This window comes from Scardinius erythrophthalmus (assembly GCF_964197995.2).
Source record: "Scardinius erythrophthalmus genome assembly, chromosome: 4".
NCBI classification, from domain to species: domain Eukaryota; kingdom Metazoa; phylum Chordata; class Actinopteri; order Cypriniformes; family Leuciscidae; genus Scardinius; species Scardinius erythrophthalmus.
Genome location: NC_138224.1, coordinates 22,578,961 through 22,606,423, shown reverse-complemented (window position 1 = coordinate 22,606,423; position 27,463 = coordinate 22,578,961). Strand labels below are relative to the sequence as shown.

General features: G+C 37.4%; 2 protein-coding genes across 6 annotated transcripts in view; both read right to left on the bottom strand.

The window, feature by feature from the left end:
- LOC308689230 (uncharacterized protein) overlaps positions 1–1,110 on the bottom strand; it is a 29,628-nt gene extending 28,518 nt beyond the window's left edge. The window contains exons 1-2 of the mRNA XM_081362864.1: positions 1,004–1,110; positions 503–705 (exon numbers count right to left, since the gene is read on the bottom strand). Coding sequence (XP_081218990.1) covers positions 503–705; positions 1,004–1,007 — 207 coding nt within the window. The 5' untranslated portion in view covers positions 1,008–1,110. The remainder of the gene's footprint in view (positions 1–502; positions 706–1,003) is intronic.
- Positions 1,111–2,635: 1,525 nt separating this feature from the next.
- tmem19 (transmembrane protein 19) lies at positions 2,636–23,369 on the bottom strand. Of its 5 annotated transcripts, none has more exons than XM_081362663.1 (8): positions 23,284–23,369; positions 22,390–22,539; positions 21,449–21,562; positions 15,033–15,170; positions 13,562–13,816; positions 4,876–5,085; positions 3,329–3,354; positions 2,637–3,237 (listed from the first exon to the last, which is right to left on the bottom strand). In XM_081362663.1, the coding sequence occupies exons 1-8, from the start codon at positions 23,309–23,311 to the stop codon at positions 3,088–3,090; spliced, it is 1,071 nt and encodes a 356-aa protein (XP_081218789.1). In that variant the 5' UTR covers positions 23,312–23,369; the 3' UTR covers positions 2,637–3,087. The 5 variants fall into 5 exon arrangements, with proteins under 5 accessions (XP_081218791.1, XP_081218788.1, XP_081218789.1 ...); XM_081362664.1 differs by lacking the exon at positions 23,284–23,369 and adding an exon at positions 23,031–23,190; XM_081362661.1 differs by lacking the exon at positions 23,284–23,369 and adding an exon at positions 23,066–23,181.
- Between the last annotated feature and the right edge of the window lie 4,094 nt (positions 23,370–27,463).

The window sequence follows — 27,463 nt, the reverse complement described above, 5'->3', positions numbered from 1 at the left end:
TTTAAAGGCAAACTAACAGGTCTTTGAGGGTCAGAATTCTAGCTGATAGACAGGTGTTCAAATACTTATTTGCAGCTGTATCATACAAATAAATAGTTAAAAAATCATATATTGAGATTTCTGGATTTTTTTTTTTTTTATTATTATGTCTCTCACAGTGGACATGCACCTATGATGACAATTTCAGACCCCTCCATGATTTCTAAGTGGGAGAACTTGCAAAATAGCAGGGTGTTCAAATACTTATTTTCCTCACCGTATGAGCCATAACTACTATCATTTCTTTCTTACTTAAGAATGTGATAGTTGCTTTTATGAAATGACACACAGGTAGTAGTCTTCTTCACGCACACTGAATAGCCTATATTATGTCTGGGTGTCAGGAAATGTGTTGCATGTGCAAGAATAGATTATGTAACATTGGACTAACACATTTTACCACTGTAACTGGAGGAGAGCAGAGCTCAATGAAAACAGTAACAAATACATAAACACATCTAACCTTGGCTCGCAGCCCTACTATCAAAGTGGCTCTCTGCCTCCTACTTAAGAGTTCTGGCACGAGGTTTGTCATCACGGAAACAAATTCTTCCAGTTTTCCAAACTGCTCCACATTCTGATTCTGGACAACTTGCCACATGAAGGCAGATGTAAGACGAAGGGGAGAAACCAGCAGACGAAGTGAGGAGAGAGGAGGGACCGACTCTACAGAGAGACAGAGATATGCAAACATTTGTGAAAATGTTTAACAATGTTCTGCATACACATGTACATTAATTTAAAAATATTGTAGCAAAAACACAACTAACAACTAATAATAACGTCAAATGCCAGAAAATAACCTATCAGTCTCATCCAACAGGATGTACTAGCTGTGTACTTCAAAGCTATGATCCTCTAACGTTACATCAACAGCCCAGCCATGAGAAATGCTGTAGCTCTGGGCATTATAGATCTAACGGCAAATAATATAAATAATTGTAATGTAAATAATTATACACACCCATTGCTTCTTTCTTTAAAAATATCTGGACTGACAAACAGTCTTGTTCCCAACTTCGTCCGTTGACTCGTTCCTTTACACACTGCGCATGCGTATGAAATACACTGCGCATTAGAACGGAAAATAGCATAAAGATGTACTTTTAAAGGGGCGGGCTCATCGGCTTTTGGCTTTGTCTCTGATTGGTCAGGTACGATGGTCGCAAGTAATAATTATCCAATTTTTACTTTTTACTTTGTATCTATTTTTAAAAAAATATATGTTTTAACGGCCATCAATGACATTACACGGGTAAAAAATATAGTCCAAACCAGAAGCAGTACATAAACGTCTGTCACGTGATCTACGTCAACTTTTCTCAGCGGAGCTCAAGATGGACCAATCACAGTCGTTTGTGATTATTGGATTCGGATGTTTTTAAAAATAATTGTATACAGATTATATGGGCTACATTACATGTGATTGTCAGGTGGCAGTCTGTGCATCAATCTGATTTAAAAGATTATTCGTTTCAGTGTATAAACATCTCTAGTGAGACGAAAAACCTCTGGAGATTTGAATGAGGTGCTATTGACTCTCCGTCTTCATGGGCCATCAGGCTCCCCCTGGAGGAAAGGACTTTACGTTCTTTGTTATAGGCTAGTGTCATTAGCCGCCCCAACAGCACCATGTGTCTTTAAGCCTCCCTCACATCTTCTTTCTTTCAGTTGTGTACTGCACTCAAGGAGAGTGTACTGCCATCTACCGTTCACTACAAGTGTATACTGTAAACATCTCATATCGTTCACCACTGTCATAAAAAGAAAAAAATAAATTAAACAAATACAGAATCAATAATACATTGTTTGACGGTGATCCTTAAAAAATGTATTACTTTAACACTATGAAGATCACTTAACCATTTGGCACATAGGCTGCATGTGAATATGCATAGTATCAGAGAATGTCTAATAGGAAGAGAATTGGCACTCTCTGCTTACTTCCGGTTTCTGGACTGGCTGCAGTAACACGTCTCTGTCCATGCGGGGGCGCTCGCAGGCGAGTGCAGAATGAAGAATATATCCACTTTTCTCAGGATATAATTTTTTGTCTAGTAATTTGAATGTTGTATTCGAAAGGAGATGCAAAGAAATTACACATTGCTGGGTGTTAGATTTTTTAGAGTCACTTATTTGGTTTAAAAAATCTTTTAAAATGTCAATGACGTCAGAATGCTGACGTCATTAGCAGAATGCTAGCGTGTTATGGGCAACAACAACTCAACCTGTAAGAAATCGAAAAGAAATAAGTACTCGTTCATTCAACTTTCGACCTATAACCCATGTTGAACTTGCAAAACTTACAATAAAATCTGAGATTTCTCAACGGGAATCGGGTGAAAGAGACACATTTAGCCGTCTAGCCCCATAGACTCCCATTCAGTCTGCACTCGCCCGCGATCACCTCCAGTGGAATTCTAATGGAACTGCAACCAAGATCGATACAATGGGGCTAATAGGAAGTACCAAGGCTCTCCGTAGATGGGCTCTGATAGTATGCAGACTAGTAAGCAAAAACAGTGTGTGAAAACAATATGCCCAAATCTTCAATAATGCAATGTAACTAACCCATGTAACATGACAATGAAAAGATTATGGTAGATGTAATTTATTCAATGAAGTACACATACATTACAATGAAATACTTAAATGTGTTAATCTCTGACATAAAGTAGACATAAGTACAGTAGACATAAGTGGCATAGATACTATAATAATACATTTTGTGTACAAGTATAGAAAATTATATTTACTCAAAATGTTTAAGTAATAATTTTAAGTTTTAAGTAAAGTAATGGACTACATAAATTGCATAGAGTTTAATGAAGTGATCTGACCTGTAGTGAGATAGAACTATTTAGATTTTACAGTATTTTGAGCTCGGTGTACTATGTTGTACTGCTTTAAATTAATTGACCTATTTGATGGCTAATTTTAACGCTGGGAATATATGTAAGGGATTTAACATCCAAAAAATTACACACTTCACCTTTAAAATCAATTACAAATCTCAATATTATAAGTAGACAGAAAGAAATTGAGAGTTCACATTGTACTTGATAAAATTCTTAAGAAGCCACTGTATAATAATGTTTTTTTGTTTGTTTGTTTTTTGCATAAACTGATGCGGCCAATAAAATCACATGATTCAGAGCCTAGGCCAGAATATCCAAGCAAACCCAGGCAGGAACAGTGCTATAAGGACGGAAGAGAACAGATTCACTCCGTTGTTATCCAGGATGGGTTTCCCACATATTCGTTTAACACTTGGTGACTCGTAACTCACAACTTTCCCGATGGATTCATCGTATCCTTGATGGAGAGGGAGAAATGGTCATCATGAATAATTTAAAAGAAATACTGAAAGAAAACTAAGCACAAAGGTCAATCATAATTAAGTTTGTCTAATATGATAAAAGAGCATGTTTTACGTGTTGGCTATGTCACACTGACCTTTTTACCCAACATTTTTTTTATTTTAAAACAAAACCAAATATTTTTTGTGTTCATTATCACAAGCAAAGTTAATTTAATGCAACAACAGATGGACAGCATTTTTTCTAGATTTGGAGTTATGAGCATATTCAAAACTGTTATCAACACCTTCATTTTTATTATTAAAGTGCCCCTATTTTGTTTTGTTTATGGGATATCATCTTTTATGTAGCGTGTAATATAGCTGTTTGTGAATGTAAAAGGTCTGCAAAGTTTCTTAGATCAAAGTGCATGATAAATGCCCTAAACTTCTTGTCTCCCAAAAAAACGTCAGTAATTCAAGTCTTACTTCCTGCATGAACTTAGGTTTGTAACAAATTTGCACAATGTGAGCCTATGGTCTTCATTGGCTGCCTGTAAACAACATCTTCTTAGACCTGCTCTCAAACACTGTAGTTGTAGGTCTGGAAGTGTTTGATTCATGTTGTCGACGAGAAGCTGTTTTCTGCGCTGTGACAGCAAATTCACTTTGCATGCACCTCAAAAAGGATGAGGATTCGGGCTCGAATTAATACAATAAAACCAACACCACAGTTACTGTTCGTATTAGATATGGGAAACAGATTCAGATATGGAAATGTTTTGTTTTCCAATGCACTGTAAGTGGTAGACCAATCAAAACAGACTGGGCCTTCTGACCAATCAAAGCAGAGCAGGATCTGGGAAAGAAGGGGTTTAGAGAGACCGGATACTTGATCAAACCGTTAAGGACACTGTGAGAAAACAGCCAGGTGATGCTGCTATGTATATAGTGAGAAAATTAAAGTATTATTTGACCTTGAATGCATGTTAACCTATTGTAAGAAACCTCCAAAACAAAATAAGTAAACTTTAAAATAGCATAATAGGGGCACTTTAAATTAACAAAGTAACATTTGTTTATCTTTTATTTTGCATTATTAACATAACATATGTCCCTTCCTCCCCTACTAAGCTTCTATGAGATGAGGAGGCTTTTTCTTATGGTAAGACGATTTGAATTGAGAGTGCATCTGTAGCGACATCTGCAGGATATTTGTTTGTTACAAATAAAGTGACAATTTTAGTCAGCCACATAGATTAAAAGATTTATCTTGGGATTTTAAAAATACATAATGGATCATAAAACTAACACGTGATGCCCATTATATGCTACATTAGATGCTCAGTAACTTGGCATGCCCAGTTAGAGTAAAAGGAGGGTAGAAGTTTCTATTGCATAAAAAGTAAATTACCACTCTTAGTATGACTGGTACAGAAAACCTGGAATAATATTATGAGTATTTGATTTTATTTACCTTAGAATATTTCTATTGATTTACCTTATTTTGATTTTATAATATTAATCAGCCAGTTTACCTGAATACTGCATGGTTGCACCGAGGAATGAGTCCAGCAAAGATCCAAACAGGCCAGCTATTGCTGCATACAAGATGATAGGCCACTGAGGAACTGTCAGATGCAAATCTTTCACCAACAGGAGCTGCATGAAGAAGTACGCTACACCCACTGTGCCTCCACCCAAAACACTGGCCACTAATCCAACAGGAGTGACTCCGCCATTGGTACCTATAAACCATTTTATTTCAGTGAGGACAAAGGCAATATATATGATATATATATATGTGTGTGTGTGTGTGTGTGTGTGTGTGTGTGTGTGTGTGTGTGTGTGTGTGTGTGTGTGTGTGTGTGTGTGTGTGTGTGTGTGTGTGTGTGTGTGTGTGTGTGTGTGTGTGTGTATGTATATAACTTCAAAGAGGCCATAATCAGGGTTTAAAATGAACACCTGCCAAATGTAGGTGAAAATCCCCCATGGCGGGTAACAGTATACTAGCCAATTTGGAAGCTATGGTTAGTTCTGTCAATTTGCATGCCATCGCTATCAGAACCTCCTCCAACATTAGCAAAACAAAGTTTAACACTACAGTATTCTAGCAAGGAGATATTTTCATGTGAACCCATTCGATAAATGCTCCAGGATCCACTTTTGCGTGTCACTATACCCAGCAAAAGTGTCCTCTGGCATCTTCATTTAAACACTGCCAGTAAACCCATGCTTTCAATGAGAAATATTTGCTGTAAATACACTGATGCAAAGGGGCAAAGGGTATGGTCATTGTATCATCGTAAAATATAATATTGTCATTGTGATATTTTGGGGCATGATTATTACTAGAATTGTTATGCACCTTGGGAGTGAGAGTAATGTTTTTTAGGGCCCAAGCCCTGAAAGGGCGAAGGCCCTATTGTTTCCGTAAGGATTTATTAGGGCCCAAGCCCTGAAAGGGCGAAGGTCCTATTGTTTTCGTTAGGATTATTAGGGCCCAAGCCCTGAAAGGGTGAAGGCCCTATTGTTTTCGTTAGGATTATTTTTATTAGGGCCCAAGCCCTGAAAGGATTATTTTTATAATCCTGTTTTCGTAAGGATTATTTTTAGGGCCCAAGCCCTGAAAGGGCGAAGGCCCTATTGTTTTCGGTAGGATTATTAGGGCCCAAGCCCTGAAAGGGCGAATGCCCTATTGTTTTCGGTAGGATTATTAGGGCCCAAGCCCTGAAAGGGCGAAGGCCCTATTGTTTTCGGTAGGATTATTTATTATTATTAGGGCCCAAGCCCTGAAAGGGCGAAAGCCCTATTGTTTTCGTTAGGATTATTTGTTATTAGGGCCCAAGCCCTGAAAGGGCGAAGGCCCTATTGTTTTCGTTAGGATTATTAGGGCCCAAGCCCTGAAGGGGCAAAGGCCCTATTGTTTTCGTTAGGATTATTATTATTAGGGCCCAAGCCCTGAAAGGGCGAAGGCCCTATTGTTTTCGTTAGGATTATTATTATTAGGGCCCAAGCCCTGAAAGGGCGAAGGCCCTATTGTTTTCGGTAGGATTATTATTATTAGGGCCCAAGCCCTGAAGGGGCAAAGGCCCTATTGTTTTCGTTAGGATTTTTAGGGCCCAAGCCCTGAAAGGGCAAAGGCCCTATTGTTTCCGGTAGGATTATTAGGGCCCAAGCCCTGAAAGGGCGAAGGCCCTATTGTTTCCGGTAGGATTATTAGGGCCCGAGCCCTGAAAGGGCGCAGAGCCCTATTGTTTTCGTTAGGATTATTAGGGCCCAAGCCCTGAAAGGGCGCAGAGCCCTATTGTTTTCGTTAGGATTATTATTAGGGCCCAAGCCCTGAAAGGGCGCAGAGCCCTATTGTTTTCGTTAGGATTATTATTATTAGGGCCCAAGCCCTGAAAGGGCGAAGGCCCTATTGTTTTCGGTAGGATTATTTTTAGGGCCCAAGCCCTGAAGGGGCGAAGGCCCTATTGTTTTCGTTAGGATTATTATTATTAGGGCCCAAGCCCTGAAAGGGCGAAGGCCCTATTGTTTTCGTTAGGATTATTATTATTAGTGCCCAAGCCCTGAAAGGGCGAAGGCCCAATTGTTTTCGGTAGGATTATTATTATTAGGGCCCAAGCCCTGAAGGGGCGAAGGCCCTATTGTTTTCGTTAGGATTATTAGGGCCCAAGCCCTGAAAGGGCGAAGGCCCTATTGTTTCCGGTAGGGTTATTAGGGCCCGAGCCCTGAAAGGGCACAGAGCCCTATTGTTTTCGTTAGGATTATTAGGGCCCAAGCCCTGAAAGGGCGCAGAGCCCTATTGTTTTCGTTAGGATTATTATTATTAGGGCCCAAGCCCTGAAAGGGCGAAGGCCCTATTGTTTTCGGTAGGATTATTATTATTATTATTATTAGGGCCCAAGCCCTGAAAGGGCGAAGGCCCTACTGTTTTCGTTAGGATTATTAGGGCCCAAGCCCTGAAAGGGCGAAGGCCCTATTGTTTTCGTTAGGATTATTAGGGCCCAAGCCCTGAAAGGGCGAAGGCCCTATTGTTTTCGGTAGGATTATTTATTAGGGCCCAAGCCCTGAAAGGGCGAAGGCCCTATTGTTTTCGTAAGGATTATTAGGGCCCAAGCCCTGAAAGGGCGAAGGCCCTATTGTTTTCGGTAGGATTATTATTATTAGGGCCCAAGCCCTGAAAGGGCGAAGGCCCTATTGTTTTCGGTAGGATTATTATTAGGGCCCAAGCCCTGAAAGGGCGCAGAGCCCTATTGTTTTCGGTAGGATTATTTGTTATTATTATTTGGAGAACGCTTGCTGTGGAATTTGAAACACTTCTCCTAGAGAATTAATTAAATCACCACCAAACTCGGTGTGCATAAAGTCAAGACATTGAGGATGCTAAATTGCAGACGGATTTTTGATATCTCAAACGGTTTGGCCGTGGCGAGGACACGAATTTATGGCGAGAAAAGAGAAACACGAAGTGTTATAACTTCTGCACACATTAACTGATCTTGATGAAACTTCAGCAGTGTGTTCGTGGTAAGAGGCCGATCAGATGGATGTGACTATTGTGAGTCAAAGTTATAGCGCCACCAACTGGCAGCAGGAAGTGTGTCACTTTCAAAATGTTTTTGACAAAATTGGGGGGGTTAGTTTTACCCACAATTACAAAAATCAGTACGTATATTGGTCTCATCGAGCCGGACAACTTTCTAATTTACAGGCATTAGCTGCAACCAACAGGAAGTCAGATATTTTGGTCTGAATATGGATTTTTTGTTAAATCAGCCTCTGAGTTTTTAGTTACTCCTAAAAGGTTTATTTTATTCCCACCAAACTTTTTCAACATGATAAAAATATATTAATGATGCTAAATTGTAAACGGATATTGAATATCTCAAACGGTTTTGCTATGGCGAGGGATTAAATTAATGTCAAAAAGGAAGCAGGAAACATCTCATAACTTCTAAAAATTTAATTATACACCATGTATTTTTATATAAAATTATACAAATATTAGAACTAAACCTATTTTATTCTGTTTTTGCAATTCAAGAAGTATGAAAAAGTTAAAAACAGGCTATTTAGTGCTATTTGGTTCAACAAAAAAGCAAACATAGGGCTATACTGCCCTCTTGTGTCCAAAAGGATATCAAACTAGTATATAAAACGTTTTACTAGGTAGGCCTATTGTATTTAAATATAAATTTATTAGGTATATGACTGTGAGGATATTTTCCCATCGGTTAATCGACGTGTGACACGAGCGGGTGCTTTTAAATCGCTAACTATAGTATACTATATACTAGTAAAATACAGACGTCCGCACAGACATTGATAATGGTGCGGAGTAGAGCGAGCATTTTCAATGTATTCCTATGGATGTAGGAATTAACTAAAACATTTTATTTATGTTTTTGTGTCCACTGTTCAACCGCAACCGCGTCACACACACACACACATTCCAGAATTGCAATCTTGACATCGCAGCCTGTTCATTATAGCCCTAATACAATATAATAATAAAAATAGTCAACCTAACATAAACGAATTACACTGCTCTGTTTAAAGAGGATGATTGAAGAGGATGATTTTTTCCATCGATATTGGAACACGAGTGAAGTACAAAGCCTATAACAAAGAATAGTTTAGCATCCAAATACATCGCAAATATTAAAACATTTTGATTCTAATGAGAGGGTTACGTGAGACCAACACTGCTTACTTTCGTTTTTATTTTTACATTAAATTTAAAGGATTTGTTGTGGAATATTTTGAGTGTATCATAAAATCAGAATAAGGTAAGACAAGTAATATTTTCTGTCTTATATATATATATATATATATATATATATATATATACGTGTATATATATATATATATATTAGAGGTGGGCATAGATTAATTTTTTTAATCTAGATTAATCTAGATTAATTTTGAAATTAATCTAGATTAATCTAGATTAAAATGGCTCATTTGAATTCTGCCGAAGGCATTCAGAATACGTGTGCTACCCAAATAATGACTATAAAAGTAGCCTAAGTCTTTGAGAACGGGTTTCTCAAGCCAGGTGGCGCATTAGACCAGGGGCTCATCTCCTGTTTCCAAAATGCATCACAAACTGCTTGAGAAAGCTGTTCTACTCATAGACTGTAAAAGGTTACTTCTGTACTGTTACCGTCCGTAGGCAACATAGGCCTATGTTATTATCAACTACTATAGGCTATCAATAAGGGATGGGCGATATGGCCTAAAATCTATATTGTGATATACATTGCAGCCTCTTGCGATAACGATATACAGTATATTATAATAAAACCATTTCAGAACAGGTTACACAGACCCTGCTAAACAACTGCTAATTTTTTTTTTTTTAAAGGGTATATGTAGTTTTGAGAACATATATTGTGCAAAACTGTAAGTATACAACATAATTTTGCAGATAAATAAAATTTAAGTACACTAGCTGCAGAGATCTTAAGTAGGTCTAATGTTTATTATAGCTTTGAGCTTATGAAACCCCAAATTTAAAGTTATAATATTGTCTAACTGATGTCTTTTCAGTTAAAAAGAAACACAACAACGATTCTTAAAATCGGGCGTAGACAGAGATTATGTGTTAACGTTACACCACTAGATATATTGGAATGAGAATAATACGCGTGCGCTGGTGATGTCATGTTTCGTTTTGAATTTGAGGTGGTAGAACGGATTAGTTGTGAACCGTACCGAACCGTTACCCCACACACTCGGATAGTTTGCTGCTGTTTGTCGGACGGCTTAAATCCGAACCAAGTCCAAATTATGGATGTTGCAGTTTTCACTTTCAGCCGTGTTTACTTAAGATGACGACGAATATGCGTTGCAGCCGGGTTTACCTCGCGGCCGCGGGTAGATTGCGTCATCATTGCTTGTGTAGTAGAGCCATCTCCCAACCCAACTTGGGGAATAGATTAACGGCGATATTTTTTTTATCGCGCGATAAGAGTCTCGCGTTAACGCCGATAACGGCCCACCACTAATATATATATATATATATATATATATATATATGTATATATGTATATGTATATGTATGAGTGTGTGTGTGTGTGTATATATATATATATATATATAGATAGATAGATAGATAGATAGATAGATAGATATTTATATACATATATATATATATATATATAAATATAGCTGCGAGCAGCGATGGAGGGCCAAAGCCGGCGGCACCGCCATCTCCGGGGTTGCGGTGCCACCGGCTTGGGCCCGTAATCGCTGCTCGCAGCTATATTTATTATTATTTTTATTATTTTGTCAACCTTTCGGGCACTTTTGGGGCCCTTAACCTGCTCGAAAACTCTTGAAATTTTGCACACAGGTCAGAACCCGCGGCCATGAAGCTGGTACCCGGGCGTGGCAGGGGGCCTCGACAGCGCCCCCTGGAACGGGATCCGAACACTTGTCCATAAATCAGACACGCTTGCATGTAATAATATGAAACTCGGTACACATATAGATCTCATCGGGCCGAACAACTTTCGTGCTCTAAGTTTTACGCCAGACCAACAGGAAGTCGGCTATTATGGGTTGTTTGGAAACGCATGCTGTGGAATTTGATGTACTCCTCCTAGGAAATTCATCCATTCGCCTCCAAACTCAGTCGGCATGAAGTCAAGATATTGAGGATGCTAAATTGTGGACGGATTGTTGATATCTCGAACGGTTTGGCCATGGCAAGGAAATGAATTTATGGCGAATAAGGGACACAGGAAGTGTATTATAACTTCAGCACACATTATCTGATCTTGATGAAACTTCAGCAGTGTATTCGTTGTAAGAGGCCGAACACAAGGATGTGACTATTGTGAGTCAAAGTTATAGCGCCACCAACTGGCAACAGGAAGTGTGTCACTTTCAAAATGCTTTGAAATCACCCTCTTATTTTTACCCGATTTGCTTAAAACTTTATGTGTATAATGTAGACACACGGCAAATGTAGACCTGTGAAAGGATTATTGATATCTTAGATACTGTTGCTGTGGCAACGCATCAAACTTTAATATTCTTTTCGGATGCTTTTGAGACTCTTCCCATGCTTGAAAATGCATGAAACTCGACAGACACATCACATTTATTTTCCAGTAGACGTGCAAAGTTTCAGAAACGGGCGTGGTGGAATGGCTCAGTAGCGCCACCTTTAGTCAAAAATGGGGGCTTAGTTTTTCCTAGAATCACAAAAGTTGGTAGGTGTATTGCTCTCATTAAGCCGGACAACTTTCTAATTTACAGTTATTAGCTCAGACCATCAGAAAGTCAGATATTTTGGTTTGAATGTGGATTTTCTGGAGAATTTTCTCTCTCTCTCTCTGTCTCTGTGTGTGTGGAGGGGGTGGGGGGGAATTGTCTATTCCATTTAATCTTTGTTTTTCAAGGTTTCAGGGGCTTTTGGGGCCCTTAACATGCTCAAAAACATTGTCGAAGTCAAGACATTGAGCATTCTAAATTGCGGATGGATTTTTGATATCTTCTCCTATTTAGCACCTAAACTTTGGAACAGTCTTCCTAACATTGTCCGGGAAGCAGACACACTGTCAGTTTAAATCTAGACTAAAACATCTCTTTGACCTAGCATACACATAACACATTATCAATTTTTATAACTCAATGTTAGACTGCATAGATTAGGTCATCCGGAACCGGAAACACTTCCCATAAATCCTGATGTACTCGTTACATCATAAGAAGAATGGTGTCTATGCTAATTTCAGTCTCTCTGTTTATCCCGAGGTTTACCGCAGTCCGCCAGATTCAAGCCGTATCCAGATCTGATGTTGCGCCTGGACACGACGACAACGCAGTCCTAAAGTGTCAACTAGTCTCTCCCCTGTGAAGGCCATTACCATGATATATTTTGGGGTAAATAAGATTTTAAGAAATGAATACTTGATTCTTGGATGGATAAAAAATTGACTATAAAGACATTTACAATGTTATAAAAAATTCAGTTCTTTTGAACTTTCTATTCATCAAAAGATCCTGAAAATATTTTTTTATCACAGCTTCCACAAAAAAATTAAGCAGCATTTTCAACATTGATAATAATAAGAAACATTTTTAATAATTGTGCATCAATTATTATTGAGAAACTGAGCACCAAATAAACTGAAGGATTATGTGACATTGAAAACTGGAGTAATAGCTGCTGAAAATTCAGCTTTGCCATCACAGGAATAAATTACATTTTAAAATATAACAATAAAACTGTATTATATTACTGTATTTTAAAATGTCTATTTTTCCTGTATTTATTACATTTACTATATTACTGTGTTTACTGTATTTTGCCTTGGTGAGCATAAGGTAAAAAAAATTCAAAAACAAAAATACTTAATTTCAAACTTTGACAGGTAGTGTACAGTAGTGGCCAAAGTAATGTCCAGAGGGAATATTTATTTGATTAAATCTGATTAATGATCGATTAAATGTTCAAAATGTAGGAAAAATAAAAAAAACAAGCTGATTTACCGAACAAAATGATTTGGCAACAAAGGTAAATCAAAAGCTACAGGCTTTATTTTACTATGAAAAAAAAAATGAAAAAAAGAAATCATAGAAAAAATTAGCTCACAGGAAAAAGCATTGAACACAAAATGTTCTTTTTTGTTATGAATTTTTCTCTTGTTTTTGCATGGGTTCTTTTTTTTTTTTCAGCCTAGCAAAAAAAAAAATGTGTCTGCACAATTTAGCAAGTTTCATTGTGTTATCACAAATAAAACAATTGACTCTAAGCACAACTAAGCAAAATACTTACAAAATAATAAATACTTAAATAATATTGAAATAAAGGGTGAAGATGTCAATTTTTCTAGGCCGGACAACACTTTTGGCGAAACATTCCGTTTATGGTACTACTATTTCATTTTTATGGTATCGACAAGGTAGTCATAAAACAAAGCAATTCAATCATTCAGAATCAGATTTATAATAAATATTTTTAAATCTAAGATGTCATTTTATTTCTGATATTTCTGTGTTGGCTAGTAGAAGTTCTGAAAGGCAGGTAACTTAATTTTGTAGCCAATTTGACTGGTGAATTAAAAAGTTAATTTTAAGCCCTGGACCATAATTATTGTCTGTGGTCATTTACAGGATCTGAGGCATCAGTTTGTGTTTTATATAAACATAAACTGATTCCACATATTCTGCTAATTTCCACAATTTCATTTTTGTGCTTTTTACCTGGTGGGACATCTCTCCATGAGGTGATGAGCCTGGGCGTGCTCTTACTAAGAACAGGACCCACCTCAGAAGCCCAGGTGTCCCCTGTGCTGCAAGCCAGGGCTCCTAATAGGGATAAGCACATCCATGAAGCAGAATATTGCTTCACAAAATCCACAGGTATTTCTCCAGGACCAGCTTCGATCATATATAGCAGGGCTAATTCTGTAGGAACTCCACCATTACAGAAAACTTGCAACCAGTTCCTCTGGCCACCTGCAGAGATTAGAGAAGTCAACATCTGTCATAATTTCAGTGGTGGTTTTAGAAAGGTTGGGTTAGACAGCACTGGAATGATGTGTCTATAAACAAGAACTAAAAAGCTTAATCATTTTAATGATGTTTTGGATTTTTGAGGTCGAAAATGAGAGCCATATGGCTCGGACCAAATTAGATTTTCGGAACACAACCTGAAATGTATCTCATGATATCACCAGAGCTGATAGAAACTAAGCCTCTGCAGAATTCAGAATCGGTGAAGAGAATTATGAGGGCCAAGCAGAGCAGAGCAGTTTAAACCTTAATCCATTCGATAGGACATACTGTATAAACACTTGACCGGATTAAAAAAGTCTGCACGTCCAATAATGTAGAAATAGCGTAATAAAGTATGACACACAGAACGAGCTGTTGATGAATATAGTGTAATAAATGACTGTTGTGACGTTCTAAAATTCTGCTTCCACTTATCGTCTGTGAAGTGGAGCAGGAAAAAATCCTAGCAGTGCTTTCTTCAGACTTTCATCCACAACCACAGATGCCTTGTTAAGGACGTGGGATGGGGCATTTGTACTGGTTGACTAATTGTATGTCATTGCAACAACATATGAAGTATGACAATGATAATCTCAGTTAATGTTAGGCTATTATCTGCCAAAATGCAGATTCGTCATGCAACAACTTCTTAGGCAAATGAGATTGGGGGAGGCATTAGGAAGTTTGATTTGATTTATTAATTTATTTAACATGTTTTAAAATAGCTACATTATATGCATACTGTATATACTGTTGAAAATATTAATTTAAAAAATATTAAGTAAAATCTTTCAGTCAATAGCTACGCCCATGAAATAAATGTATCAGATAATGTAACATTTTGGAGTTTTAGCAATTGTTTAAGGCCATTTCACAGTTTCAATCATCATACAATAACCAGCACCCCCCACTTTTCAGGACAGAAAATACGGAAATCCGTATAAATACGGAATCACATCCCTGCCTTATGTTAAAAAATAATGTGAATTGCACGCAAAGTATTTAAATACAACTAATGTCTTTGGGCTTTTTGAATGACGTTTTATGCACTCATTCAGTGAGTTAAACACAAGACAAACAACTAAATTAGAGATTTCTTTCGCTATTTAATTTCAAATTAAACCAAAAAAAGAGGATAGAAATAATGACCAAATATCTTAATTAAGTAGCAACTTACCTTCTTTGTAATCAGAGTCAATTTGTTTTTTGATGTTCCCCTTCCATTTGGTTAGTTTGGTGGATGTGACAAAAAAGGTGAACAAAGCTGCAAAAAAGCTCATGTTGGCCATAGTAAGAACAAAGCCAACCAGCATCGCTGTAAAGGAGGAAAATTTGTTTATTTGCAATTTATTAATCTAGTCACATCATCAACAGTACAGTAAAGTCCATTGGCAGCAACATTAAGATGATCCAACTTTAATATTATATAAAATTATTACACAAGTTAAATTATTGTGATGTGTCTACATGTGTATCTGAATACATACTGAAGAAAAACTGACTTTAGGACTCAGCGGAAACAGCTCATTTGCTCCATATAGAGCTTTATTATATCAATCACAATTTCATGGTTTAACCTTTTAATTCAGCTCAAAATATCTTACATTTTTTGTCTTTGCTGACCTCTTTTGGAAAAAAAATTATACAACATGATATTTCATGACTCTAGCCACTAGATGGCCTTATGCCATCTAGCATTGTGATTCAGTGATTCAGAAAATTGTGATTCAGTGATTAAATCTAGTAATTTAAAGGTAAATTAAAAAATTGCATTAAAAAAATAGAAAAATATTATCAAAATGAAATAAAATAAGCTTTCTGGACATAAAAATTGGGCATCATCTCGATTGGCAAATTATTTGCCTCAAAGTTGATGGATTAAAAATTTTTGGCCCTGAAATACTTTCTCCCTCAGTTGAGAGGCTGTCATGTCCTAGTCGGCAGTCTCTTACATAAATCACCAGGGAGGTCTGCGCTCACGCAATCTGAACAGAATAGCGAGGCAGATTTTTCACTGGGCTTAGGAGAAGTTCCTGTCACCCAGGACAGTGTTCATTCCAGGGCATCTGAATGTGGGAGCGGATTTACTGTCCAGGCAGTAATTACAGATGGGGGAATGGAAATTCCACCCAGAAGTAGTGAAACAGATCTGGACCAGATTTTATGAAGCGGAGGTAGACCTCTTCACCTCTTATCATACTGTCCCCTCTACTTCTCTCTGAGTCACCCAGCCCCACCTGGTCTGGACGCGATGGCGCACACATGGCCCAAAATGCGCCTGTATGCGTTTCCTCCAGTTTCTCTGCTCCCAGGAGTTCTAGCCAGAGTTCGCCAACAAGTGTCTTGCCTCTTACTGATAGCGCCACGTTGGCCGAACAGAGTATGGTTCTCGGAGATAATATCTCTCCTCGATGGCTCGCCATGGGCGATTCCGGAAAGGAGTGACCTTCTGTCTCAGGCAGAGGGCACAATATTCCATCCCAGGCCCGACCAATGGAACCTTCATGTTTGGCATATTATGTGCATATAGAGTAGTAATATGTTCCCTTTAAGTACTACTATGAAACTAAATAAGGTACAAAGATGTCCATACTGCCCCAGTAAAATGCTGGGCAAGGATTTACGCACTAATTTTTAGCAAAAACGTAAAGTTGCTTGTTATGACACCACCTTCTGGATGAATTTGGTACACACTCTCATTTAAACACAATGTGAGAATATTTCCACTATTGTAACAGTAGCCCATTCAGTTGATATCGGGTGAAATTTGAGGGTAGAAAAAAAAAATTTGCAAAACAGTGCAAATACACCAAGGCTCAGCACCTTTGGTGCTTGGACCCCTAATTACAATAATATTTCAGCGCTTCACGCATGAATTCCAAATAACAGGAAACCACTTTGCATTCACAATGCATGTTTAAGCCTTGTATTTTGCATTGATGCAGGCACACAGCAGGGCCTCAATTCATTTGTTATTTCACATACTGCTGACACAAAGAAATAATGATTCCATGCCATTTCTATATTTGGAATATATGTTTAGAATCTGCACAATGATTGTGGTTATCCCAAATAATCATAATTTGATCAAACAATCATGATCAGGCGATTATGTAACAATCATGACAGGCCTACAGTACTACTTTCTCAAAGCCAAAGATTAAGAACAGATGGACTCTATTATGGACATTTCCTGCTGAATGTGGATTTGACTAAAAAGAAAGGAAAGATAACATTAAAATATACTAACATAATAAACATGGGCTGACAATAATAATGCTGAGGACTAACTTCCTTTCATTAGATACATTTATTTCAGAAATCCAAGCATGAATGTAAAGTAGCTTGGAGTGGATCTTTACACAGTGTGTAACATTTTTGGAGGTGTAACATTACAACTGATTAATAGTGAAGTAGTGAAAGTAGTGGCACTGCATATATTTAAAAAATAAAATACATAAAAAAAGTATGAAATACACCTTAGCTTTCTTTGGCACATTCATGAGAGAATGAATTTGAATGAATCAATGTTTTGAGCCAGATCTTTTCATTGAATCAGCTGCCCCAATCATGTCACAGTTAAAACTGCAATCTGGAATGTTTCTAAATATTTGAAATATGACATTTTGGCCAAATAATGTGGCCTTGAGTCAGAGCCAGCCCGAGGCATAAGCGAACTAAGCTTTTTTTTTTTTTTTTTTTTTTTTTTTTTTTTTACATATTAATTAACTTAAACAAGTGACATGAATGAATTAATGACTAATTTAAGACAAGAAAATTCTGATTTCATGATCAATATACCTGCCTACAACTGCTGCTGTGTCTGCCAGTGTTTGAGTCATGCGCATAAACTCGCGTGCATAGACAATTCGTGCGCAAAGTCACGGTAATGTTAAGCCATGTCACAAAAATTTGATTTGATCAATGATTGATGATTGACATTTAAATCAATGATTTATCCTTTAAATTTAATAATATTCAGAACAGAACAAGAATTAAAAAAATAACTATAAACAAGCCAAAACAAAATAATTTAAAGCGAAAGTGAAAGTAAGCGGCGTTGGGCTCACGTATCTCTCATTAGAATCAAAATGTTTCAACATTCGCAATGTATTTGGATGGTAAACTATTCTTTATTATAGCCTTTGTACTTCACTTGTGTTCCAATATCGACGGAAAAAAATCATCCTCTTCAATTATCTTACATATTATATTATTATAAGAACAAATTCTAAAATATAAAAAAACCTAATATTCTTGACTCAAGGCAGTGCCGGCCCGAGCCTTTTGGGGGCCCTAAGCAGAATTTGATTTGGGGGCCCCCTCCCACCACGCGGTGTCACCTGTTTGACGATTATTGACACAAATGTCACGATATAATGTTACATTATAAATTAATACAATGAGGTTATGTATTAATACAAAATAAATACTTAATAAAAAATAGATAGGCCTACTTAAATAAAAAGTTTTAACTTTTTACTCTTTTACTTTTACTCTTTGAAACTTCTGAAAACAAACTGTCACAAAACACATAAAATAAATATCCTCCAACGTTTTGCAACACTTTGTAGTTTGAATGATGTCCTGTATGAACATGAGAGTATGTTTTTATGTTTCCACTGTTCGATTGCGCACAAACACACACACACACACACAACATATTCCAGCATTGTAATCTTGACATCGCAGCCTGTTCATTATAGCCGTAATAAAATAGTCAACCTAACATATAAAAATTACGCTGCTCTGTTTAAATAATCAGTAATACAATTTGTACCATTCAGCGTAAGCACCGCTCCACTGTGATGTTTCCAAGCACTTTTTTGCGTGCACTGTAAAAAAAAATCCTAATTTTACTGAAAATAACTGTGATTATTTGACAATCATTTTCTTTAATTTTAAATTGTACTCAAAACACTGTAATATCTGTAATATAAAAATTCATCTGTTATTTTAGGTATTGTGACATTAATGACAAATTACAGTAATTCACATTTTTTATACAGAAAATTGATTGTATTTTTCATACAGTATTTTTTCTGTTTTCTTAAATTACATAAAAATGTATGTAAAATTATAAATATAATCTGTAATTAAACAGTAACAAAACAGTTAAATGATAAAATGGTCAAATGACTGTCAGCCCCCCAAAAAACTGTAAAACATCCTAAATTGAATAAACTTAAAAACACTGTTATTTTACAGGTACCTGATTAATCACGATCATATATCTTCATTGTAAAAACAATCATAAGAAAAGATTTAAATGACTGGCAGCTGCGGCTGCCAAACAAAAACCATAAAATTAAAGTAAAATATTCTAATTTAAATAAACCGAAAAAACACTGTTATTTCACAGATATTTCCTGCATTATTATGATCAAATACCTTCATTGTAAAAAAATCATTAAAAAAAGGGTCAAATGACTGGCAGCTGCGGCTGCCAAACAAAAACCATAAAATTAAAGTAAAATATGCTAATTTAAATAAAGTGTGAAAAACTTTAAATTTGATGTCACCATGATTGAGATCAGTGTCTGCTTTAGTTGGACTCATAACCCTTAAATTCTTTACATTTGTTTTTCTCTAGCTGCTTTAACTGTGTATTTGATACACATTCATTATAGCAATAAATGCAGGAGAAAATATTAGATGATCTTGGTCATTCATTGATGATGATATAGTCATCATATGATGATCTAATTCACTGATATGACAAAACATTTTCTGTATAATGACTTCATAAAATCTGAGTATCACAGCACTGCAGGATCTTCTCTAGCAGTTTTGTCATGCAAAATGAACAGCTAATATTTAATGACTTAATCAGATATTACACTTCAGATGGCATCAATGAAGCAGGCAATTACTACACAATGACTATTATCACTAAAAAGAGACCAACATCATCTGATCTGAGTTTCTCTTGGATTCCTACAATAACTAATATGCATCAGAGACACACAGTTAAAGCAGCCAGAGAAAATCTCAAGTTAAAAACTAAAAGGTCAAGAGCCCAACTAAAGCATGGTGACATCAAACTTAATTATTTTCAATAAAACTTCAACTTCTAAACCACTGTTAATTCTCAATAAGAATGTTAGTATGAAAGAAATAAAGTCTGGATTGATAAGTGAAGATGCTGAGATCCTGAGAGATCTGGTAGTGTTTAATGTTCTGTTGGGTTTTAAAGTTTTTCTGTTTGGTGTGTTTTGTGTGTCACCATTGTGTTGAAGAGTAGAGCCTGAGCTTCAGTCCAGGATGAGAAAAGAAACACTGATGATCTGCTGCATGTTGCATAACAGACAGTAACTGTGTAGTTGCTGATGCAGTGACATATAGTCACAGCAAATCATGCATGTAATTAACTGCACGTTTTTCAGTAAAAAATTCAGAGAATAAATGTGAAATAACTGTGTTTCTGTTAAAAAAGATTAATTAAGATTTCTGTAAAAGTATTTTGCTCTTATTTAAATTTTATTAAAATATTTTACATTAATTTTACGGTTTTTGTATGGCAGCCATTGCTGACAGTCATTTGACTGTTTTTTAATGGGATTTTTTTACAGTGAAGGTGTTTGATCGTAATAATTCAGGAAATAGCTGTAAAATAACAGTGTTTGTCTGTAAAACATTTAAGGAAAATTTCTGTGAATGTTTTTTGTACTTGATTTAAATTAGCATATTTTACTTTATTTTTACGTTTTTTGTTTGGCAGCCGTAGCTGACAGTCATTGACCGTTTTTTTACGATTTTATTTTTTACAGTGTACTATATAGTAAGTTGTCTTTTAAAGGTTCAGTTAAAAAAGCTGCTTTGGGACTTAGTGACGCCAGGGAGGATAACAACAGAGTCAAAATCTCAAAAGACTTTTGGGAAGAGGGAGTAAAACTAGGTTACATTATTTGAAAGTTAACAACTTAACAAAACTTACTCTTCATTATACCCTTATGTGATCAATGCAGGAGCTCAGAAGGAACTCATGCTCACATATTCATGTGGTATTCACACGCTTTTGAAAAGGATATCGGTCCTGATGTTGAATTAGTTCTGTTTAGACGATCTGATCTTTTATTGGCATTGCTGCATTTTCAACAGTTGTCTTTTACGTTTCGTGTGGTGGTGGCTGAGGGTAACTCTTGATCCAGTGCTTCTAAAAATGTTTACAGGTATCATCCTCATGTTTCTTATGAAGATGGATTGTGCATTTGTCATTTTGTCTTAAATTTACCTTCAAGGATTTAAGTGGCTAAAGCATTTTTGCCTAGGACAATTCTGTTAAGGGTGTATAATTAATATCTTGGTGTGTGTTGCGATAGGATGGGTTAGTTTAGATTGTTTAGGGGTTTTGTGTGTGTGTGTTTTTTGTGTTCTTTATGTACATATGTGAAATTCCAAGCGTGTCTGTTTTATGGGTTGTATAAAAAAATTGTTAGAAATGTCGGAGAGGTTTTTTTTTAAAGAAAGAGCTGCTTTGGGACATATTCTAGTGGACTATCTCTTTACAATCTGTAACGAGTGTTGAAACATTAAAATGTGTCATTACAAGGAACCCATAAAGCCATCTGAACTTTAAAATATATTCCTCACCTCCTATGGCACCCCCATGATCAAGACTCCTACGTTTAAAGGCTCGAAATGTGATGAAAAGAGGGACCAGCACTGAGAACAGCCACCGCCATGGTGAGACTGGCTGCAGAGTACCTGCAAAACAGCATTTTATATACATTGAATTGTAAATGAAAAGTCAGAATCCTCTGACTTAAACATTACTTTTCAAAATTTAGTTAACTATCGCGACATTTCAAGGCCTGGAAATGACTTTTTATATTCCCTAATATTTCCAGGAAATTTGGACCCCTGCTGTTTACTCAGCAGACAATTTCAATTTGCTTTCAAATCCAATCATTTAATGACAAAAAGCACACTTATTTGCAAATGCTTAAAATAAATTTTGAACTTAACTTTGCACTTTGTTGAAATGCACACTGTAATCATTACGTTTTAACAACATCTTTTCATTGTCATACTGTTGTCACACTTTGTTGTCAATTGTCACAATAAATTTTACTCCAGTTTTCAAATTATTGAAAGTGTACCTGTATTTGCAAAGTAACACACATGAATTAATGATAAACAGCCAAACTGTTCTGTGATGGAAAATTTTGGCTAAGTCTCATTGCTGCAAAAGCTTCAAAAATACCAAGCATAAGGACACACTATCCTGTGTGTAGATGGTGGAAAGAATGATGTATAAATGTCGATTTTTACCAATTTAAGTCACAATTTCTAGTGAGAAATAAGAATTGTAATTTCGAAAGGTGTCCTTGACTATCCATAAAGTAAAATTATATATTAAGTTGAATTCATTTTTAGATCACTAGTTGTTAGGCTAAGGTGTCCGAAACCAGTTTCCATAGGAGGTCCTTTTATACACTAACAGACTGGGCAACGAGGCTGGTTTCACACACAGCCCTTATGGATTCAGACACGACTAAGTAACTCCAAAGCATGAGAAAGTGAACTCTCACCGTAGTAAGTGCTTGCAGTTATAGACAGGACCCAGAACGATAATGAAATTGCCAGTGTGAAACACAACACGATCATATACGTCATCATCTTGATGTAATCTTTGATGAATATACCATCCTCAAATTGAATGTTCATTGAGGAGCGCACAGCTATGGAGAAAATCAAACAGAATAGAGTGAAATGTCAACCAAATGTTGCTCATTATTTTCTTAGGATAAAAAAATTATCATGTTAAAATTGATTGGTAATTCTAATGCTACCTTCCCTTTCAAAAAAAAGTCATGCTAATTTTCTGTACAACTACAGCTCCTCTGTGACAGTATATCCTGTAGCTAGTTTCTGTCAAAATATTATGATTATTATTATTGTTATTATTAAATATCACAGTCAAAATCATCCAAAATAAGAACTGTAGAAAACTGACAGATATTTTGAGAATATCTGAGATTTTATAATATAATATGGGATCCTAATATCTTATAATTATTATGATATAATTTATTATAAGTTTATTGTTTTAAATATACCAGTAGTAACTATGAGTTAGACATTATGATTGTAACGTTAGAGAATTTTTGTAAGGTTGTAAGGTAACAACATGCTTTAGCACTAACATATTATAAACTATAACCAACAACACCTGAAATAATCCTGCCACAAATACTTGTTCCCCACTTGCTCCATGTTTCCTGAAGTACAGCCACGTTTGGAAGTTTGTAATAGTAATGAGCATAGCAGAGAGCAAAGGTCTATTCGCTGTGAAAGTGTGAACTAGTAACGTTAGACGACTTCCGGTCAACTCAAACAAACAGCGAAATCTGACCTATCAGGATAAAGTACACATATACAGAGATGACGCAAAGCGATTGGCGGAGGGCAAAGCTGGGCTTTACCTTGATTGGTGAAAATCTGTTGCTCCATGTCAGTAATTGGATAGCAAGCCGTCTATCAAGCGGGGATCTGATCTTCTTCTTCTTTTGCTTTTATAGGGCTTCGCAAACGTCACTAGAGCACCTGCTTATGTACTGTGGCGAGACCAGAGAAAGTATGACTCTGTGCCGTTTAACTCAGTGGACTTAAAAAGAATTAGACTCTCTTAAAACACACTTTTCAGTTTTCACACTACCTGTAATTTGTCCTGAAAAAGCATGCAACAGAAACATTCTGTCATTTGTCATGTTTTTAAACATTTTGACAATGTCTCAATTGATTGTGTTTAGTAACATTTTAAATATGTTTACAATAAAATAGCTGCCTTCCTTGACTTGATATGGCTAATTCCATAGGAAGGCCTAGTGTTTTAATTATCCTAAGTGCACACAATACCTTTTAAAATGTAATTTTATTTATTCATTTAAAATTTCATAAAAGTATCTTATATCCAGTGTTGGGTGTAATAATTACTCATTACTAAGTAATTAATTACTGTAAGTTTATTACTTTTCCCTTGAAAAATTAAAGTAATGGATTACTCTTATTTTTCTGTAATTTAATTACAGTTACTTATGACATATAATTGTGTTAAATACTGTATATACTATGATGCAATTATATGCAAAATACAGCCAAGCCATTTGATATTATTTATTTAAAACTCGCTTATTTTAATCCTAATTTGTAAGTCACTCTGGACAAAGGTGTCTGCTACATGACTAAATGTAAATGTAAATGTTAAAAGAGCAGTTTCATATTGTTTAACTGGTCGAGGTTGATATGGGATTAAGAAAGTACTTTTTAGAGCGAGTAAATAGTATAGTTATCTAAATACACTGAATATGTAGGCTAATTAGTAGCTAGTAATCAATTACTTTTTTTGAGTAAATTACTCAACACTGCTTAGGTATATCTTACAAAAATAACACATTTAATCTCAACGGATGTCAAAATTTTGTCTCATTGGTACACAAATACATAAACATCTGAAAAACCTTTGGTGCAGTGTTTGTTTTGGTAGAAATTACCTGTTGGACATTTTTTTAATATAAAAAAACAACATAATTTTCACACAATAATTGTATTTTTTAAAAACTACAACAACAACAAAAAAAACATAAAGATATTTTAAACATGTAATGATAATTCCATAATGGATTTTTATAATTTAAGATTGAAAGTCTGTATATACATTAAATCTACACATTCAATGTTATATATACATTTGCAATCAAAAATATTCAACCCCCCGGAGACTGTAATTATTTGCAAATGTAAGCTTTTCTAAACATACAGATTTTTTTTAATTGCATCTATAACAGTTTAGTAGCAAATTAAACGTGATAATGTCAATATATATGTAATATATCAGTGGGGAATTTCTTTAAGACTGCAAGGTCAGCTCGGCTTCCCCTATAATGTCAAAAAATTAATGGTCAAATATGTACTATTGTGTTAACATTTTATTGACTAAAAATGCGTTAGAACACGTTCATCTCAAAGACGAGTTTGTTCAGAATCAGTTGCAGGTCGGCTGACTCGATTTCCTTCTCATACATTCCCGTAGCAGGTCACAGTGCATTTTATGGAAGCCCGTTCTATTTCGTTCTTACTGACCACCGGAAGCAGTGCTTCCCACTGAATATATCTCTCTTGCTCATGCACAGGTCGAGTCTAATAACAACAAAGTCATCACATGACCAGGACTGTACGTCATGGGGATCCCCTCTATTTAACCCCGTGACATCCTGCAAACTGTCCCTATAATCTTCTCGCATACGTGCAAAGATTGCAGGTCGAAGGAAAAACTTAAGAATACTTGGATTCCGTCTTTCACAGCCTCGTAACAATAATTTTTGTTGGAGCTGCGCGTTGTGCGTCCTCCAGAGGCTGCGGCGGATTGAAGACAAACTTACCTGGTTGGAACACGTCTGTTTATTCCGACTCTGTTCAGAGGAGCCAGCCAAGGCAGCCAGACCAGCTTGGGCAGTACCCTAGAGCACGAGGACAACAGTTAATTCGGGCTCCAAGGGGCAGGGCGCCAGGTCAGCGCCCCCCCAGAGATAATAAAGCCCAGGCTCGCAGAGCATGAAGTCCTGGGGCCAACCGTCGGATGTTTTTCACACCAGCAGCTCAATTTTTGGAAAGAAAACACCTCAGACCCTTGGATAATAGCAACGCTATCTCAAGGGTACAAGCTGCAATTCCGACGGCAGGCCCCTGCTTTCAATGGGGTCAAGATGACTACTGTCAAAGACCCCAACAGCTCACTGGCATTGGCAAAACAAATAGCCGAACTCCTAGAAAAGGACGCCATAGAACCAGTAAAGTGGTCAGCACGGCTAAATGGGTTTTATTCAATGTACTATATAATTCCGAAAAAAGATGGTGGCGTACGGCCCATTCTCGACCTTCGTGGCCTCAATCAGTCCCTCAAGGTTTTACCATTCCACATGCTACGCACAATGGAGGTCCTTCAGGCAGTCAGACCACTACAGTGGTTCACCACAATAGACCTGAAGGATGCTTATTTTCATGTTCCAATTGCACCACAACACGGACCGTTTCTTCGGTTCGCATTTCAAGGTCAGGTCTATCAGTTCCGGGTCCTACCATTTGGGCTGTCTCTGTCCCCTCGGGTGTTCACCAGGTGCATAGCTGCAGCGTTGTCCCCAATACAAGCCAGGGGGGTGCAGGTGCTTCCTTATCTGGACGATTGGCTCCTCTGTGCTCCATCTCAAGAGCAGGCAACAGAACAGACCAATCTGCTGATTTCCCATGTCACTCAGTTGGGTCTCAGGGTAAACTTCAGCAAGAGTCAGTTGGTCCCATGTCAGTCAGTGAAGTTCATAGGCATCACTCTAGACTCAAGATCGATGAAAGCATTCCCATCACCTCAGAGGGTGGACAGCATCTTGCTCTTTCTCCGGCATTTCCAGAAACAGATCAAGCTTCCATTCAGAGTGGTACTCAGATTGATGGGCATGCTAGCAGCAGCAGCAGCTGCGTTGATACCACTGGGCCTTCTTTCACTGCGCCCTTATCAGAGATGGGTAAACAGTCTTCACCTGAACCCCACATGGCACAGGAGCAGACTGGTCAAAGTTACAGATCGATGCCTCCTTACCTTGAAACCATGGAAAGAGAGGTCATTCCTGACGAAAGGGGTAGCTCTGGGTGTGATTCCCTCTCGTCGAGAGGTAATACAGACCGATGCTTCGCTAGTCGGCTGGGGGGCAGTGTGGCAACACAGGATGATCAGGGGGTCATGGAAAACTGGGCAAGCCACAAAAGACATAAATGCCCTGGAGCTACAAGCAGTGCAATTAGCTCTGAAGCACTTTGCGCCGGCCCTATTGAACCGCCATATTCTCATCAGAACGGACAATACATCAGTGGTATATCATATCAACCATCAAGGCAGCACGAGGTCCAGCCAGTCTCTGAGAATAGCACAAGACCTTCTGACATGGGCCTTTCCTCGGTTCACAAGCATCAGGGCGGTGCATATACCGGGAGTGTTGAATGTGGTGGCAGACTTCTTGTCTCGCCACAAACCTTTGCCAGGAGAATGGAGACTCAATCCAGAAGTAGTTCAGATGGTTTGGCGGCAATTTGGCAGAGCACAGGTGGATCTCTTTGCCTCAGAGACCTCGACCCATTGCCCCCTGTGGTTCTCCTGGACAGAGAAGTCCAGCCCGTTGGGTCAGGATGCGTTTGCACATGCCTGGCCAAATCTTCTAGTGTATGCCTATCCCCCGATCCCCTTAATTCTGCCAACTCTCCACAGAGTTCTTCAAGGGCACCACAGGATGCTCCTAGTGGCACTGAACTGGCCAGGCAGGCCTTGGTTCCCAATGTTATGCCGGCTTCTCAATGGGGAGCCCTGGAGCCTTCCCAGGAGGCAGGACCTGCTCCTTCAGTTGCAGGGGCAGATTTGGTACCCATGCCCAGATCGGCTACAGCTCTGTGTCTGGCCACTGAGGAGCCAGAGTTACTGTTGAAGTCTTGTGATGTTAAGGTGCAAAACACAATCCTGAATTCTAGAGCACCTTCCACCAGGAATATCTACGCTTGTAGGTGGAAGCTTTTCACGGACTGGTGTACACCAAGAGGGTTGGTCCCAGACCACTGCCCGGT